Here is a 16,570-nt window from a genome sequence, read left to right on the forward strand (position 1 = left end):
TACTTTATAGTTAACTAATTAGTAATTTATAAAAGCTCTAAATTTTCTATTAGAGCTTTAAGTCTTATAAAGTAGTTTTTTAGCTCTATAAGTACTCTTTTACCCCTTTATCTATTTTACTACTTTATTAATTCTTTTTTATATATATTAAGCTTTCTTCTACTCTAATAACTCTTTTTTTACTCTATTAAATCTTTTTTAGTTTATCTAGCACTTTCCTTACCTTGTTAGAGCTTTTTATACCCTACTAAGCGTTAATAGATAATAGAGCATCCTTAAGAATCTATATCTATCTTATAGCTAAAAAGAAAAAGTATAGTTCTACTAGGGGTTAAATTAACAACCTAAAGTATACACGCGTGTAATTAGTAGTCGGTATAACTAGCGCGGTTAGTAGTTAGTGTTTTTATAGCTAAGCTGTAGTACTAGCTACAGCTGCAGCGCACTAGCTGTAACTACTAGCTTACAGCTCTATAGTCGCAATTATTAAGCCTTAGCCAAAATTTTAAATCCCTAAGACTTTTATAGTAAGAGTCGTAGGACGCTATAAAGTGAATATATTGATAGAATAAAGTTAGGCTTAGAAAGTTAGAGACTAGATTTTTCGATTTCAACCTACAGCGTTTATTATTATATTGCAAGCATTTTTGCTATATAAATTTTAGATGCAATTGTAATTTTCGCTAAGACCGCGCACAGTAGAAAACTATATTTTATTAAGTATATTAATATACTTAGTTCGTCTAGAAAAGAAATATATAGAAGCTAATCTAGAATATTATATTAAGAGTGGATTATTTTTAAAGCTAGATAGTAGTCTATTAAATATTCTTTTTTATTATTTAAATACAAATATCTAGAATATTCTCAACGAGATTTATATCTTATAATTACCTAATTCAACAGACTATATATTAATAATAGCTATATTCTTCTAGCTAATTATTATTCAGATTACGTGCTATAGCCTATACTCTATTACTAAGCTATATTGTGAGAGTATATAATCGCCGCATTTATTAATTATTAGATATTAGATAATAACATAAGCGCGTATTATAATACAATACCTATATCCAGGCCTCGGGTTAAAGCTATATTAGTAGTAATTAACTAAAAAGTCATCCAGAAACGAGCTGGCTGAGTTTAGTGATAGAGTACGGGCTGCGGCACGTGATTCGAATAATAATCGGCCGGGAGAGTAGTCTCGGAAACTTGCTATTGGAGCTTGACGTTCGAATGACGTGCACAGTTAGCAACACTTGTGAGCCCATTTTGTGCAAAACCACAGCAGTAAATATTTCGGAACTTGCTCTTGTTGACGGCTACATATCAGGGTTTCAAAAGAAACGGCACCAGATAGCCATAGAGGCCACTTTATACTCGGTATCATATAGCCGATAGGGGCTCATTTCGTCAACCCGATCGTATGTCGGTTCATAACCCGCGGCTACTTCGGTTCTGGAATAACCGGTCAGCATAGGTGGTTGGTGCCCGCATCAGGATATCACAACCAAACCTTAGTCTATCGGCGTTATGCCGCCAGGCTATGTGATCGACTAGAAGATGATCGGAAGCAGTCTAATCGGTCCGGCAATAGCTGTTCTTGCTCTCGTCTTGGGGGCTGCGGGAAACATACTTAAACCTTGCCCTTGGCCTAATATAATTGAAATAACTACACTGAGTTGGGCCGTCGTTTCTATTACTCAACTTGCCACTTCCCTATTGCAGGTATCTTTAACAGACGCCAATTAGGATCAGCTGAGAACCAGAGCGATGCAGAGAAATTTCGACGCGATCGTTGTTGGTGCAGGCTTCGGGGGCATTTACATGTGCAAGAAATTGATCGACCAGGGCCTATCAGTCAAGGTGATTGAGGCAGCCTCCGATGTTGGAGGAACTTGGTATTGGAACCGATACCCCGGGGCTATGAGCGAGTTCGTTGAACTAATCCGTCCATACTCTCCCCGTCGCTGATGAGCAATAGTACCGGGTCCCACCTGTATCGCTATTCTTGGGACTTGGAAGACCTCCGCCAGTATCCATGGGGGCGCACCTATGTGCGTCAGGCGGAAGTCTTGGCATATCTACAGCACGTTGTCGAGCGCCATCGACTTCGACAATACATGCAATTTGACACGGAAGTCATCTCAGCCGACTGGGATGCCAGATGCAACCTGTGGGTGGTTCGGACCGATACTGGTCAAAAGCTAGAAGCCAAATATCTCGTCACCGCAGTCGGCCTTCTTTCTAGACAGAATTTCCCGAAGTACCCTGGCATCGACCGATTCAAAGGCGAGCTCTACCATACTGGCTCGTGGCCCAAAGCGCACGATTTCAAAGGAAAGCGGGTTGGAGTTCTTGGGAATGGCTCAACTGGCGTGCAGGTCATCACTGCGTTGGCCGATGAAGTCGAGCAATTACTGTGCTTCCAACGAACGCCTCAATATGTTGTGCCAGCCGGAGATGTCGTGGCGACGCCGGAATATCGCAAAGAGATCAATGACTCGTACGAGGACATCTGGAAGCAGGCCAAGAACAGCCAATTCGCTTTCGGTTTCGAGGAGAGTAAGAACCCTGCGATGAGTGTTGGCAGCGAAGAGCGTGAGAGGATTTTCGAGGAAGCATGGCAGCAAGGCAACGGTTTCCGATTCATGTTTGGCACGTTCTGCGACATTTCGTACGACGAAGAAGCGAACAAGGAAGCTGCAAACTTCATCAAGAAGAAAATACGGGCCACAGTCAGAGATCCGGTGAAGGCGAGCAAACTGATTCCTACCGATTACTATGCAAGAAGACCCCTATGTGATACAGGCTACTACGAGAAATTCAACCGGGACCATGTCGACATCGTTGACATCAAGGAAACGCCTATAACGCATTTCACGGAGAAAGGAATTAGAACCTCTGATGGCACTGAACATGAACTGGACGTGGTGATATGCGCAACAGGCTTCGAAGCTGTTGATGGCAACTACACCCGCATTCCTATCAGGGGCCGCAAAGGGGAGACGCTCAAGCGGCGATGGGCAGAAGGTCCAAGCTCATACCTGGGTGTTTCGGTTCCCGACTACCCCAATCTCTTCATGATACTAGGTCCGAAAGGGCCTTTCACCAACCTGCCACCGAGCATTGAGACACAGGTGGAATTTATCTCTGGCCTGATTTCACATACGAACAATCTAGCTCCAGCTCTTGTCAACGGCACCAGAAGGGCTGTGGTAGAGGCAACAGCTGAAGCGGAGGAGGAATGGAGTGACGTTTGTGACAAGCTGAGTGCGAATAGCCTCTTTCGGAAGAGTGATTCGTGGATCTTTGGGGCCAATGTTCCTGGAAAGCGTCCCACAGTTCTCTTCTACTTCGGAGGTTTACGAAACTACCGCACGGTTCTTGATGGTGTGATTAAGGCGGGATATAAGGGCTTTCTGGGTTGCTAGACTGTCATATGATTTTCTTACAGCGCTCGAAGATGGTTGATTGCCCTGACCTCATATTTAAGAGGTTGAGGTAATGATTATTCTGAGCTATCGATGACAACATCTTCGAATGCTTCTCTATGTGATATGTCTATCTGTCATCATCTCTCTAAACGGACAATCCGACCAGTATCCTCTCCGAAAACATTTTATGTGTGCTCAAACGCGCCTCATAGTTATAGATTGCCCCAGGAGCAATAACTAGTCTTGGACGTTTTACGGAGAGATTCGAGGGCCGAGAACGATACGGTTAAAACCATGTCCATATGCGCGGCCACCCGAGAGAATTGCGAGCAAGATGGTACACAAGCGCACCGAAACTGATTAATCTTTCAATCAAATCGTTCCTGTATCGGGGTTGAGGAGGTTTTGAATTTGCCGTGATTTGCGTGACGAGTAATTTAGCTATCAATATATATTGTAGAATCTTTCGTCCCTCAGAAGGTCTCTGGAAGATTCACTTGAACTCAAGCAGCAAGGTATCTCTTAAGTGACCAATGCCTTCAAGCTGGGCAACGGATAGCCTCCAATATCGGTGGAGAACCTTCCTGCTATAGACATCAGAAACATTCTCTCCAACCCAATAACCCAGCAAAGACCATCTCTTCTCCATCTTTCGCAAGATGGGTCCACAAGACTATGCAGTTGTCAGCAGGTTTAACGTCGCGCATCCTGAATTGGTTCCATGCCAGGCAACAAGCTCCGTGCTTGCTGTGCATTGCCAGATCTGATATTACCATGGCCACACCATGCGGGGGGTTTATCGGTAGGTTCTTATCTTACCACGCTTTGAAAAAGCTCTTTGATAGATCAGTTAGAGTCACAAGGGGAGCCATGCAGTTGGCTCTAATGTCGTTCGGTTCACGGACACTGAGACGCGCGCAGTAAGCTAGGAATACCATGCTTTGACGCAATATAAGCGGCAACGCCCGTAGCGCTGAAATACCTGGAGGCTGAGATGGTAAGAACAATGGAGCCCCGCGAGCCGTCATCGAAGCATGCCGCATTATCCTTCTTGTGATGCAGATCAAGTCGCAGCGCTTGTGGTGTGCTAGATATAGCATGAACACCGGTTAGAGTAGAACAAATTGCACGTACTGTTCAACACTCCCTTTAGGTTGATGTCAATTACTCTGGAAGCCTCTGCCGCTTCTAGCAGGTCACCATCCTTATCCAGAGTCTCCATGTCTAATGTTGGCCGACTTTCGGTGGCTCCTGCATATACCACGACAACGTTGATCTTCCCAAACATCCGGATAGTCGCTTGAACAAGTCCTTCATGCCACACCAGTCAAGGATGTTGGTCGGGATGCAGACTGCGTGTCCTGTTGCTGGCGGCGAGACAATGAGTTCTTCGGCAGCCTGGTGTGTACGCTCCGAATCAGCGATTACAACATTCGCGCCATGGGAGGTAGAAGATTCGAGCTATTCGGCTCCTATTCAACCTGCGACTCGAATTATGACAGTAGTTTTCGACGCAAGCTGCGGCAGCAAGCTAGAGTCTAGAGCTATGGAATGCATTTTAGTCTCAATGTGGATCAGTCAGGAGTCTCCTATGATGAGCATCCATGTGATCACCCATAACACATACCACCTTCGCCTACAGAGCTCCACGAGAATTAAGGTACATCCCCACGATTTGTCTTGCTTAGAGCAACATCCGGCGAATTAAAGTGTAAGCGGCATTTACGGAACACGATCGCAAGGCGCTTCCAACAGTACCCCGTAAGGCCTGTTCTAAACAGTAACCCAGCCAAGTCGAGCCTAGTAGCTAAAGTGCGCAGCTATCCTCGTACTGGCCCGCCGCCTCGGCTATATGCATGACTGGCAAATCTGTTTGAATAGCGGGGGCCACTTTCTTGGAGCCGTGCTGACTAAGCGAATCAGGTGATCCCGACACGTGTGGCTATGTAAGCAATACATCCGAGTGAGAACGTACTGAATTGACTGACTCCTATCCTACAGTGATATGTACCGTCTATATAGACTAAGGGACTATGCGTTTATACCAACACCCTTTGCAATTCATTCAGTCTATAGTGAGTTGAGCCTTAGGGTGAACTAGAGAAAGAAGACAAATGATATCTGATTCTACTCCGTTAGAAGCGTATATCTCGAACCTCTTAATTACAGGAAACTATAAGCACTACTAGCGCAATCCAATCAATCCTACTATGTGTCGATAATTGCTTGCTATAACAAAGTTTCTGGCACTTAGGAGTGAGGTGATCCGAGTCTTTTGAGAACTAGATGTAATAAGATTGGCTAAAACGACGCGCTGCCAGCTTTAGAGGGGGCGAGGCAAAGCTCAAGCAGTATATATACATCATGATACCACGCGTTATATAAAGTCATGACAATAATTTCTTCAGGCGTAACGCGATCTAGCGACATTAATCATCTATTTGCCAGCTTCAAAAATGATCTTCGGGGACTTCATCTGATTAAAGTCGTCATAACTGGGAATCCAAGTCACTGGAGATTCTTCTCTGGTATGGGAGCTGAGACTCACCTTTGAACAGCCTGCGATAATGGTCGAATGTCCGTAACCATGAAACTGGCGGAATATCAGCATGATTTCTCCAGAACGTCAACAGGAGAGCCTACTTCAACAAATCCTGTTTCTGAACCAACAGCTTCAGAGCATCCTCGAACATGGCTGTATCGGTAAAGGTCAATGAGAGCAAAGGGCTTTAATCGGCGCAGTAACGTACTTCGAACGGGACATCTGCCCATTTGGATTTGCAAATTCTTCCCGTACGCTTCATTTGCCGTCCATGGAATCTCGCCATTGTGCACGCCCACACTCGAGATTCGGCCCCATGGTCTCAGCAGGTCGAAGCCCATTCTCAAGGCGCTGCTATGGCCAACAACCTCGATGACTACATCCGCCCCTCGTCCATCGGTGAGCTCTTTCACCCTCTTTCTAAGGCCTTCTTTATCCTCCTGAAAATTCCATGATTCCGCTCCGAGATCCTCGGCCAGCTGGAGGCGAGACGGAACGCTATCAATAGCGATCAGATGTTTAGGACAATACGCTAATGCACTAATCAGAGAGCAGATGCCCACAGGCCCGCAACCAAAAAGCAATACTGTGCTGTTCTGGATGGTGGTTTCTGTCAGATCGTGAAATGCATTGGAGGCAGCAAAATATCCTGTCGGGAATATATCTGCCATCAAGACAAGCTTCTTCTCGTCGATTCCCGAGGGGGCATGCATTAAAGTCGAATCCGCCAGTGGAACGCGCACATATTCAGCCTGTCCACCGTCCAGCACGGCCGTGCCGAAGAGCTTGGAACTAACACAGCGAGAGGTGGCGCCCTGGCGGCAGTAGAAGCATGCCCCACAACTGACGGTGAAGGGTGCAACGATATGACCGCCTTTGTTAAAGTTCTGGATATTGGGTCCTATCTCAGATATCTCGCCTGTGAATTCATGGCCCATGATAAACCCCGTTCCTGAGGGCTGGTGGCCGCGAAACACATGGATTTCGCTAAGACGGATATTAGCAGGTGCTACTTCTGCTATTTCACCGTCGTTGCATTGAATTTCGGGATAGGCGTTACTTGCCTGCCACATAACGCCGTGTACCGTACTTTGACAATAACATCTGTTGGTTCTTGGATCTTGGGGATTGGGCGCTTCTCCAGCGCTACTTGCAGCGTGTCTTTGAACACTACAGCTTGCATATTGCCTTTTGATCACTCTTAGCGATAGGTGCAGCGGAAAACCTAATGTTTATCATTATTTGGACACGCTTTGCGCCGGCCATCGTTTAATATATGTACTGGCGGCGTAGTTCGGGGGAGAGCGCAATGCACTCCGAACACCGAATCCTAAACAGAGTTGCCACGGCTATAAGGGATAGAATAAAGCCGCAAATGGTTCTCGGTTATTAGCCTCTAAGTGACGTTCTGCTGCTAAAGCCATCTACATCTCATTGATAGTAGGAATTCTGTAATAAAGCAATTAGTATAAAATATAAAATAGAAGCTTAATTAGAATATTTAGTAAAAGAGATAGCGAAAGAATTCATAAGTAGCTTTTAATAGAAAGTAGAGGAATTTGGCTTCCAACTAGCTAAAAGACAAGAATACTAGCTCTGTCTATTATAGAAGTATAAGATATTCCTCTAATTAAACAGCAATATTAATATTCTCTTTTAGATACTTAGAGTTTCCAAGTAACTCTTACTACTCTAGAATAGCTTGCAAGCAAGCTAAAATACTCTAAGTATTCTAAGCGCTTAGAGCGCTTTAGATATCTAGAAGAACTTAAATTTATAGTCTATCTACAAGCGTACTTAGTATAGTTTAGTATGGTTTAGCGCTACTTAATTAGTAGCTAAATAATTAAAAAGAAGCTTCAAATCTAATTCAGCTAGTATAATAGAAAAAGAGTATAATAGAGCTAGTTTATAGGTAAGCTTTTAATAAAATAACTGTTAGCTACTTAATACCTTAAAAATAGATATTTTAATTCTTTCTGCTAGAAGGAAAAGCTAAGTAAAAAAGAAAACTCTAAAAGTTTTACTTATTAAGCCGCTTGCTAAGTAGCGCTTACTATTCTAAACATCTTAGATATTTCGAGTACTCTAGATATTTTCAACTAGTGTTTATCTTCCGAGTATTTGAATAATTACGTATATAAAGTACTCTTAATAATCTAATTAATATTTACACTTTCGAACTCTTAAATTATACGTCTAGTATTAAATTTATATCTAAATTTCAATATATTATAACTAATTACTATTAGATAAATATTATCGACTATTAAAGCTATATTCTAACTTTCTTTTATAGATTTATTAGTTATAGAAATAGAAAGAAAAACTTAAAAACTATCATAGCTTATAAGAAAATATAATTATAAATTATAAAAATAAAGTAGAGAGTATAGGAGAAAGTATCTTTATAGATTATAGAAATAACTATAAGATAAAAGTAAATAATAGTAAATTACAAGTTATAGTACTAGATACTTAGAATATTTACTCTATAAAAAGATTTAATAGGTACTAGAGTGTATACTAGATAAGATAAGAAGTAGAGAATAAAGCCTTAAGTAAAATAACTAAATAATTAATCTATTAAATATTAATATATAAAAGAGATTGTTGAAATGCTCTTAAAAGACAGATTAATAAAGTAACTCTCAAGATACTGGCTATAAAAGAAACTAATATAATAATTGTTTTAGTTATCTTAGTAATAGAAAGTAAATAATAAACTAAATAATAAGTAAGAAATATATTAAATAGTCTATCGGTTCTATATAAGTCCTTAAATATATAAATATAGTCTTAGTGTAAAACAAATACATCTAAATCGATTTGAAGTAGATGAAAATTAAACTTGAACTATATATAATAATAGCTATAAAAGTTGAATATAGAAATATATATTCCCGAAACCTACTAATATATATAGAAGCAGTTATAGTACAAGATAAGTATATCTAGAAAGATTGTAGTAGTAGTAGATTTATTATAGAAAAAAAACTTGTAAAGTTATAGTTTAATAAGTACTATTTATTAGCTTTGAAATCTTCTACTGTAGGTAAAAGCAATTTTAATGCAAAATAGATAAATCTAAATAGGTTTAAAAACAGTAAATAAGTATTTAAAGATTAGGTGTAATTGCAGCTTATACTATAGGAAACTAATATATACTAATTATAATTTCTTAGTTATACTACTATAAGTAAAATCGAATTTAATACTAAATAAATACAATTAGTTAATTATAATAGACTTCTTCTAGTATTCTAAATAGATTGACTAGACTATAGTCTATAGTTAATAAACTAGCTAGATAAGCTTTATATATAACTTATATATCTATATCATCTTAGAGCTATATATTTAGATTAGGAAATCTTTTTTTTCCTTAGAGCTTCTTAGAATACTCCAAGGATTCTCTAAGAACTCTAAGACTCTAAGTAACTCTTACTTCTACTAAGAGGCTCGCGAGTATATCTAACTACTCTAGATAGCTAAATTATCTAAACTATCTTAAATATCTAGAAATACTACTTAGTAGAGCTTAGTAGAGCTTAGTATACTTAGTTAGTAGCTATAAAAAAATAAAAAAGCTTTATATCTAATATTACTAGTTGGATAGAGAGAGTATATAATAGAGCTAGTTTAGAGGGTAAACCTCTAATAAAACAATTATTATTCGCTTATTATTAAATTCGTAGATATTATACTTCTTTTTACTAGAGGGTAAGAGTTAAGCGAAAATAGAAACTCTAAAAAATCTACTTGCTAAGCCACTTACTAAGTAGTGCTTACTATTTAGAATATTCTAGGTAATTTAGATAATTTAAATACTTTAAATATCTAGAGCGCTCGGAGCGCTTAAAGTGCTTTAGACAAGATAGCTTATTTGCAAGTAGCTTGCAAGTGTATTTAAGTACTCTAGGTATTCTAAGCTTTCTTAGAGCGCTTAGAGTGTATACTATTATAGTATATAAAATTTTATATTTATTAATAAAGATTAATTAATTTGTTATTTTGCTACTACTAGGAATGTTATCAAGTTTAGAGAATTAGTACTTTTAGCTTAATATATCTATATATTACTATAGTATCTATACTCCTAAATATTCCTTCTAATTCTAAGCTTATATATATCTAGAATTATAAAGAAAGATATAGTTCTATAACTTAATTATAAATATATATACTATCTAGCTTTCTAGTATATTAGGAAAGAATTCTAAACGCTTAGAGTTACTTAGAGTATAATCTAAATACTCTAAGTACTTAGAGTCTTTAAGCGACTCTTATCTTTCTAAAGTAGCTTGCAAATCGCTTAGAGCGCTTAGAGCGCTAAGTTTTACTTAGTAAGTAAAAGATTTTATAAAAACAGCTTGAAGTTCAATCTAATTAGTAGAATTGAGTAGAATTGAGTAGAATTGAGTAGAATTGAGTAGAATATAATAGAACTAGTTTAGAGGTAAACTTTTAATAACGATAATTATTATCTTCTTAACTCTCAAAAATATAGATACTATACCCTTTTTTACAGGCGAGATAAAGTTAAGTAAGTAAGAAAACTCTAAGATATTTTCGTAGTTTATATTCTTTATTACTTACTATATAATTTATAATTTTCTCTAAGTACTCTCTAGGCGCTCTAAGTACTTAGAATACTTAAATTCCTCGCAAGATACTCTAAATATCTTAGATAGTTTAAATGTTTTAAACTAAAACTTTTTTAGAAAGATTTACTAATATAGGCTAAGAAAGTATATAGCTTTTATCTATAAATATATAAAATCAAAGTACTTGCCTAGAAAGCTAGCTTATCTACTAGACTTAAAATTATTACTAATACTTTACTAGAAGAAGAACTCTATAGATGAGCTCTTCTAGTTTAATTATAGTTCTCTAAGCTATATTCTAGTTATTTAACCTAGTATATTTAGATTAGTACTATCTATAGTAAATTAAACTATCTATTACCTCTATCTAAATTAATACTATCTTGTTAGCTTCTATTTACTCTGAATATTAAGTAGCTTTTACTCTTAAGTATTGAATGTATTATTAACACACTATTGCTACAAAAGTTATATCTACTTAATAATAAGAAAACTATATATTATATTTTAAAAATCTTACTTTATAGTAGTATAAATACATTACTATCTGTAATTTCCTCTAATATACCTATACTACTATTAATAATACTAAAGAGAAAGCCACTTACTCTAATCCATAAAATCAAACCTTAGAATAATAGCTATTATAATACTTAATACTAAAAATAGAATGTTTAATCTCTCTAGTACTATATATACTTTAGAAGTTAAAGTATAAGAATATATAGTAACTTATCCGATTCTTGATCCATTTAATCTAGATAATACTTTTTTAAGCATTCTAGTATATTTAGTAAGCTCCGTGCTTATAGTATAAAAGTACTAAATATTATATAAAAACTTTTATTACAAGTTAAGTTAGTTAGAGATTATATTATTAGAAACTAAAACAGCTTATTAGTATATCTCAATAGTATTTGATTATATTTTTAATATTACTCAAATAATAATAAATTAAGTTATTCTATTGAGAATAATAATATGTTTGAGCACTAGATAGTTAATACTATAATATAAGGAGTTATTCAAGAGGCTTATTTAGTAGTAAAAGATTTAATATTATAGAAGAAATTGTTTTCAGTCACTTAAGCTACTACTAATAAGTACTCTAGAATAAAAATATACTTATAAGAAATATAGTTAAAATAAAATATGTTAATCTAATATTATTATAAAGCCTAAACTCTAATCTAATATAACACTTATCTATTTACTTTAGAAAAATTAGAAGTGCACTTTAAAATAAGCTTAGTACTATAGTTAAATATTTCTCTAAAGTATTATAAAATAGTTTCTACTAAATATAATTCTCAGCTAATTAGAATGTTATTCTACTATAGTTAAAGTAGTAAATATAATTTAAAATATAAGATTGAATCTAAATACTTCTTCTCTAGCTTAACTAATAGGCTGAAATTATAATCTCCTCTATAAATATATATCTACAAAATACTTTCTCTAATTATTTAGTAGAACATATTAATTAGATAAAAGCTAAGCTCTACTACTAGTTCTAGAACTTCTATTACTACTAAAAACTAAAGAGTTTGAGATATATAGTAGAAGGAACCCTTATAGTCTAGAGAATCTAGAATTTTATATATTAAAAAGTAAATTACTAAGCTAAAGTTTAGTGTATAAGAGTCTAATTCTAACACTTCCGGTTTCTTTTAGTAAGATATAGACTAAAAGAAACCGAGGTAGAAGAAGAGAAGTATTTATTATATATTAAAAGTTAGCTATAGATAGAGATATAGTAGTTATTTGCGTATTTAAATCTAGAGAGAACTATTCTATTTATTTATTGTTATCTTCTAAAGTCTACTATCTATCCTTTCTTCATACTAAGATTGAAATTAAATATAGTTTATATAATAAAGAGTATACTACTAATTAGTCTATAATAGAGAGTCTTTATTTAATATTTAAGATATTTATAAAAGAAAGCAATTTACTACACTAACGCTTATAAAATTTATCAATTTTACTTTTATTAGGAAATTGTAATAAATTACCTAAGAAGTATTTATAGCTATTTAATAATATATAGCTAGCTAGTAAGCTACAGCTCTTATAATTAAATCTATAGATTAATAATAAATTAAACTTCTAAGATACTTTCTAAGGTAAATAAGATACATATAGAGTATAACTAGAGCTTTTAGTATATAAGGTTAATATAAGTAGTATAGTACCTAGCTAAAAGTCTTTTTATACTACTATTTTCTTACTACAACTCGCTGTTAAAGTAATAAATTATTACTCTAGTAGGATAGAATACTTAAGATAACTAGAATTTACTTTATAAAAACTTAAAGGAGTATTTAATAGATAAATAGGTAAAGTATAGCTACTATCTTTAAATCTATATTAGTCTAAACTTAGTAATTTCAATAGTAAAAACTATCTTTTCTTCTTAAAGAGTAATTATATACTTTCTTAAGATAGAATTATATGTAAAATATAGAATATCTACTACTAGCCTTCTCTATATAATACTTAGTTATTAACTATATAGTTATATTCTCAAAAATTAATTTTAATTACTATATAAAACTTTACTTTTCTTTAAATCCTTTTATTACTAGTATATTAGTAATACCACTAAGAGCTTACTATAGTAATAGTAAGGTTAAATTATAATATTACTAGAAATATAGCTTCTTAGCTGACTAATAGTATTAAACTAGCTCTTTTAGCTTTTAAAATTTTAGCTAGCTAAAAGTAATATTTAGTATTTTAAGCTTAACTAAGTATAAGATAGTTATAATATACATATTATTATATAGCTAAAGTTAGCTAGTATTAGACTAATAATAGTCTAATTCTATAACCTTAGAAAGTAGCAATAAAAGCGTCGAGTTTTAATAAGAAAATAGTAGTATAGAAAGACTTTTAGCTAGATACTATATTTATACAAGTCTATATTACTAAGAAATCTTTATTATAGTTCTAGCCTAGTAATATTCTTCTAACTATATATTAGCTAGTTATACTACTACTTCTATATTTCTCTTTTATCTAACATACTCTCTATAACTCTATTCTCTCTTTATATTATATTTTATTAACTAGTATAGTAAATAAAGCGTGTTTATAACGCTTTCTATACTATTAACTTATATACAACTAGCTACTTAATATAAGTAGAAGAGATCTAGAGTATAGTAACTACTATACTTAAACTACTAGAATTATATAGCTTTATATTATAGTATTATCAGCTGACTATATACTAGTTTAGTAGTCACTTAGCAAAATAGACTCGTACGAATACTAATTGCACCAACCTCGTACTATAAAAGTTCCGATTCTAAGAAAAGTTTCAAGTATTTGTATTCTATAAACCAAGCGATTTTGATAGCCCGCAATTAATATTATTAGCCTTCTAAAAAAATTATGCTTGATATACTATACTGTATCCCTGAACGTTTATTAATGCTCACTCTAACACGAATTGAGAGTACCGAGTAGAGTGGATCGCTAGAGATCTTGACTAGAATCCTTCAGGTTGTATATCGAAATTGTGGGTTCTAAGGAGAATAATTAGCCTTGATCTATTGAAAAAGAAATAGTCCAAGGGGATTACTCACCTTCTTATCGGTGAGGTCGTCCTCATAAGCATGGTCGAAGCCTTCTGGAATACCAGACGCGTCGCGCTTCTTATTCTCCATGACTGCGAGATACCAGTAGACGGCGATGAGAACCATGGTAGCCAGCGCCGTTGCAAGCACAGCAATAAATGCAGGAGCATACGCAGGGGCATCCTTAGAATTGAAGACCCTATGTATCGAGCGGTCAGTATATTTCCGATATACCTGAATTAATTGGAGAGATAACACCTACAAGGGCCCAATGATATTGCCAACACAATAGCCAATGAACACACCAGCAGCGTTCAGGGTCCTCTTAGTATAGCCAGCAGCGTTTGCCATGACCACACCGAGGAGGACGCAATAAGTGCCTCCGAACGAAGCGAGGATATATGTAGCGAAGAGAAGGCCGCCTTTGTTGCTGCGCGGAAGTTGCCACTGCAGGATGGATGAAACAACTGTTGGAACCTGGCAACACAACATAATGATACATCTTTTGTTTTTGAATTTATAGGCGGCGTACGCAGCGCCTAGTTCAATGCAGCCAGTAACGAAGCCAGCTGGCATAGTGAGAAGCAGCGAATTCAAGGCGTTGAATCCGAATCCCTGCACGACGATAGGTGTGAAGGTCGAGTAAGCGCCGTTAGCAACACTCAGGAGGAGTGCGATGAAGAAGTGAAGCCAGAACCTAACGTCCAGGAGTGACTCGGCGACTTGAGATCCCTTCCAGTGTATATTGCGGACGCCGCTGTTGTTCTCCTGCATTCGGGCCACGGCGATATAGCGCTCTCGTGCTGTAAAGTCTTTGGCGCGGATTGGGTCGGCCGGAAGGCAAAAGAAGATCATGACGGCCCAGACGATTGTAATTGCGCCAGCAACCAGGTACATGTACTTCCACGGCGAAAGAGATCCTTTAATCTGCCCAAGACCGTAATTGATAAGTGGTGAGACGACGCCTGCGTAGCCTGTACAACAGTACCATGCCTACCAGGAACCTTGGTCAGCGACAAAGGTAGAGTGTGATGAAGAACTCGACAACTTACACCTATGCGAAGAGCTTGCTCCTCTAACGTTCAAAGCCAGTTAGTTTTCGACAAGCGGGCACGGTAGCTTGGCAGGCGGCACTTACGTTTACGATACCAGCCTCCGACCACAATCATAAAGATTGGTGAGATTCCACCTTCCAAGAAACCGAGACAGAAGCGCTGAGCCCAAAGACCTTGATAGTTCGTGCAGCCAGCCGTGGTCATGAGACTGACACCCCAGACGACAGTGAGACCAGCAGCAACGCGTTCAATTGGGTACTTTTGTGCGAGCAGAGAGCACGGATATGAGCCAAAGAGGAAGCCAATATAGAAGACTGAGGAGCTGAAACTGTCTGTCCCGTCCTGATCAGTCTCTTGGATAGCGCCTTTCGGGGACAAGCTGGCTCACATCGGTTTGCAACATTGAGATCCAGATCCTCTCTGATGCCAAAGATAGCCTTGAAAACATCAGTCTCCGCCCACCGGAATATACTAATGGTTCTTGAAAAGACTCACAGCTTGCGACAGCATGGCCTTATCATAATATTGTAGACCGTATCTGCCATTATCCGTAAGCGAAGTGTGCGAAGGCCTTGTAGAACAGAAACTGGCGCCTACGTGAAACATAGAAGGGGAAGTAGTCTCCAATCTAGCTTCCGGAGAAGTCTTTTCTCCTCTTGAGGAGACCAAGCATCGTCGCCGTGGTCCTGTGCAAAGACTCGCAGCGCCTCATCGTTGTGCAGAATGTCCACAGACAGTGCCTTCAAAGAATTCAGCTCTACATGATCCGCACTGACTTTGGTGGGGAAGGCCGAGGGCTTCTCGGTGTCCCCAATTTGGGAAGCCATTCTGTCAAAGTCGAAAAGCTGAAGAGAAACTCGTAAAAAAGGGAAGGAGTTGCGCAGAGGAGTTTTATAAAGACCTCTGCAGTATAGTCATTCCACAGATAGTTAGGAAAGGATCTCAAATCGGCTGCCATTGCTTCCTATATGTAGTCTAGTAGTCTTAAAGGGAAGGAGAGCAGCGAAAGCTTGTCATGGTCTGGGCAACAAGGTCTTGCGAACGGAGCGGCATATAGCCACGGACACAATGATGTTGTTGCAAACGCGGCAGGTGTATGTATCCCGCACCCGCATTCTCCATACGTTCAACCGGCCCGCACCCGCATCCTTCCTACGCTCAACCGTAATTCGAACCTCCCGTCCTTTTAGAGCAGCATATAGCCGCGCATGACGTCCACCTCGCTTTTTGTCCGTCGATCTGGAATGTGAACAAGTTCAGACGCATTCAGGCAAATGAGAAAACAAGGTTCAACACGTGCCAAGACCGTGAGCTTTTTGGATATAACCGTGGACTTAAGCTA

At 37.4% G+C, this 16,570-nt stretch overlaps 3 protein-coding genes across 3 annotated transcripts; 1 reads left to right on the top strand and 2 right to left on the bottom strand.

Annotated features, from left to right (window-relative positions):
• Positions 1–1,776: 1,776 nt before the first annotated feature.
• Positions 1,777–3,437, top strand: W97_00263 (uncharacterized protein; the record flags this gene model as incomplete). Its single annotated transcript, XM_007778179.1, has 2 exons — positions 1,777–1,904; positions 1,988–3,437. The coding sequence occupies 2 exons, from the start codon at positions 1,777–1,779 to the stop codon at positions 3,435–3,437; spliced, it is 1,578 nt and encodes a 525-aa protein (XP_007776369.1).
• A 2,440-nt stretch (positions 3,438–5,877) lies between these two features.
• W97_00264 (uncharacterized protein) lies at positions 5,878–7,165 on the bottom strand (the record flags this gene model as incomplete). Its single annotated transcript, XM_007778180.1, has 5 exons — positions 5,878–5,935; positions 5,989–6,033; positions 6,084–6,135; positions 6,191–6,969; positions 7,068–7,165. The coding sequence occupies 5 exons, from the start codon at positions 7,163–7,165 to the stop codon at positions 5,878–5,880; spliced, it is 1,032 nt and encodes a 343-aa protein (XP_007776370.1).
• Positions 7,166–14,095: 6,930 nt separating this feature from the next.
• W97_00265 (uncharacterized protein) lies at positions 14,096–16,055 on the bottom strand (the record flags this gene model as incomplete). Its single annotated transcript, XM_007778181.1, has 8 exons — positions 14,096–14,122; positions 14,183–14,372; positions 14,436–15,166; positions 15,226–15,248; positions 15,312–15,560; positions 15,617–15,665; positions 15,724–15,766; positions 15,826–16,055. 8 exons carry the CDS (start codon positions 16,053–16,055, stop codon positions 14,096–14,098), a joined length of 1,542 nt encoding a protein of 513 aa, XP_007776371.1.
• Between the last annotated feature and the right edge of the window lie 515 nt (positions 16,056–16,570).

This window comes from Coniosporium apollinis (assembly GCF_000281105.1).
Source record: "Coniosporium apollinis CBS 100218 chromosome Unknown supercont1.1, whole genome shotgun sequence".
NCBI lineage: Eukaryota > Fungi > Ascomycota > Dothideomycetes > Coniosporium > Coniosporium apollinis.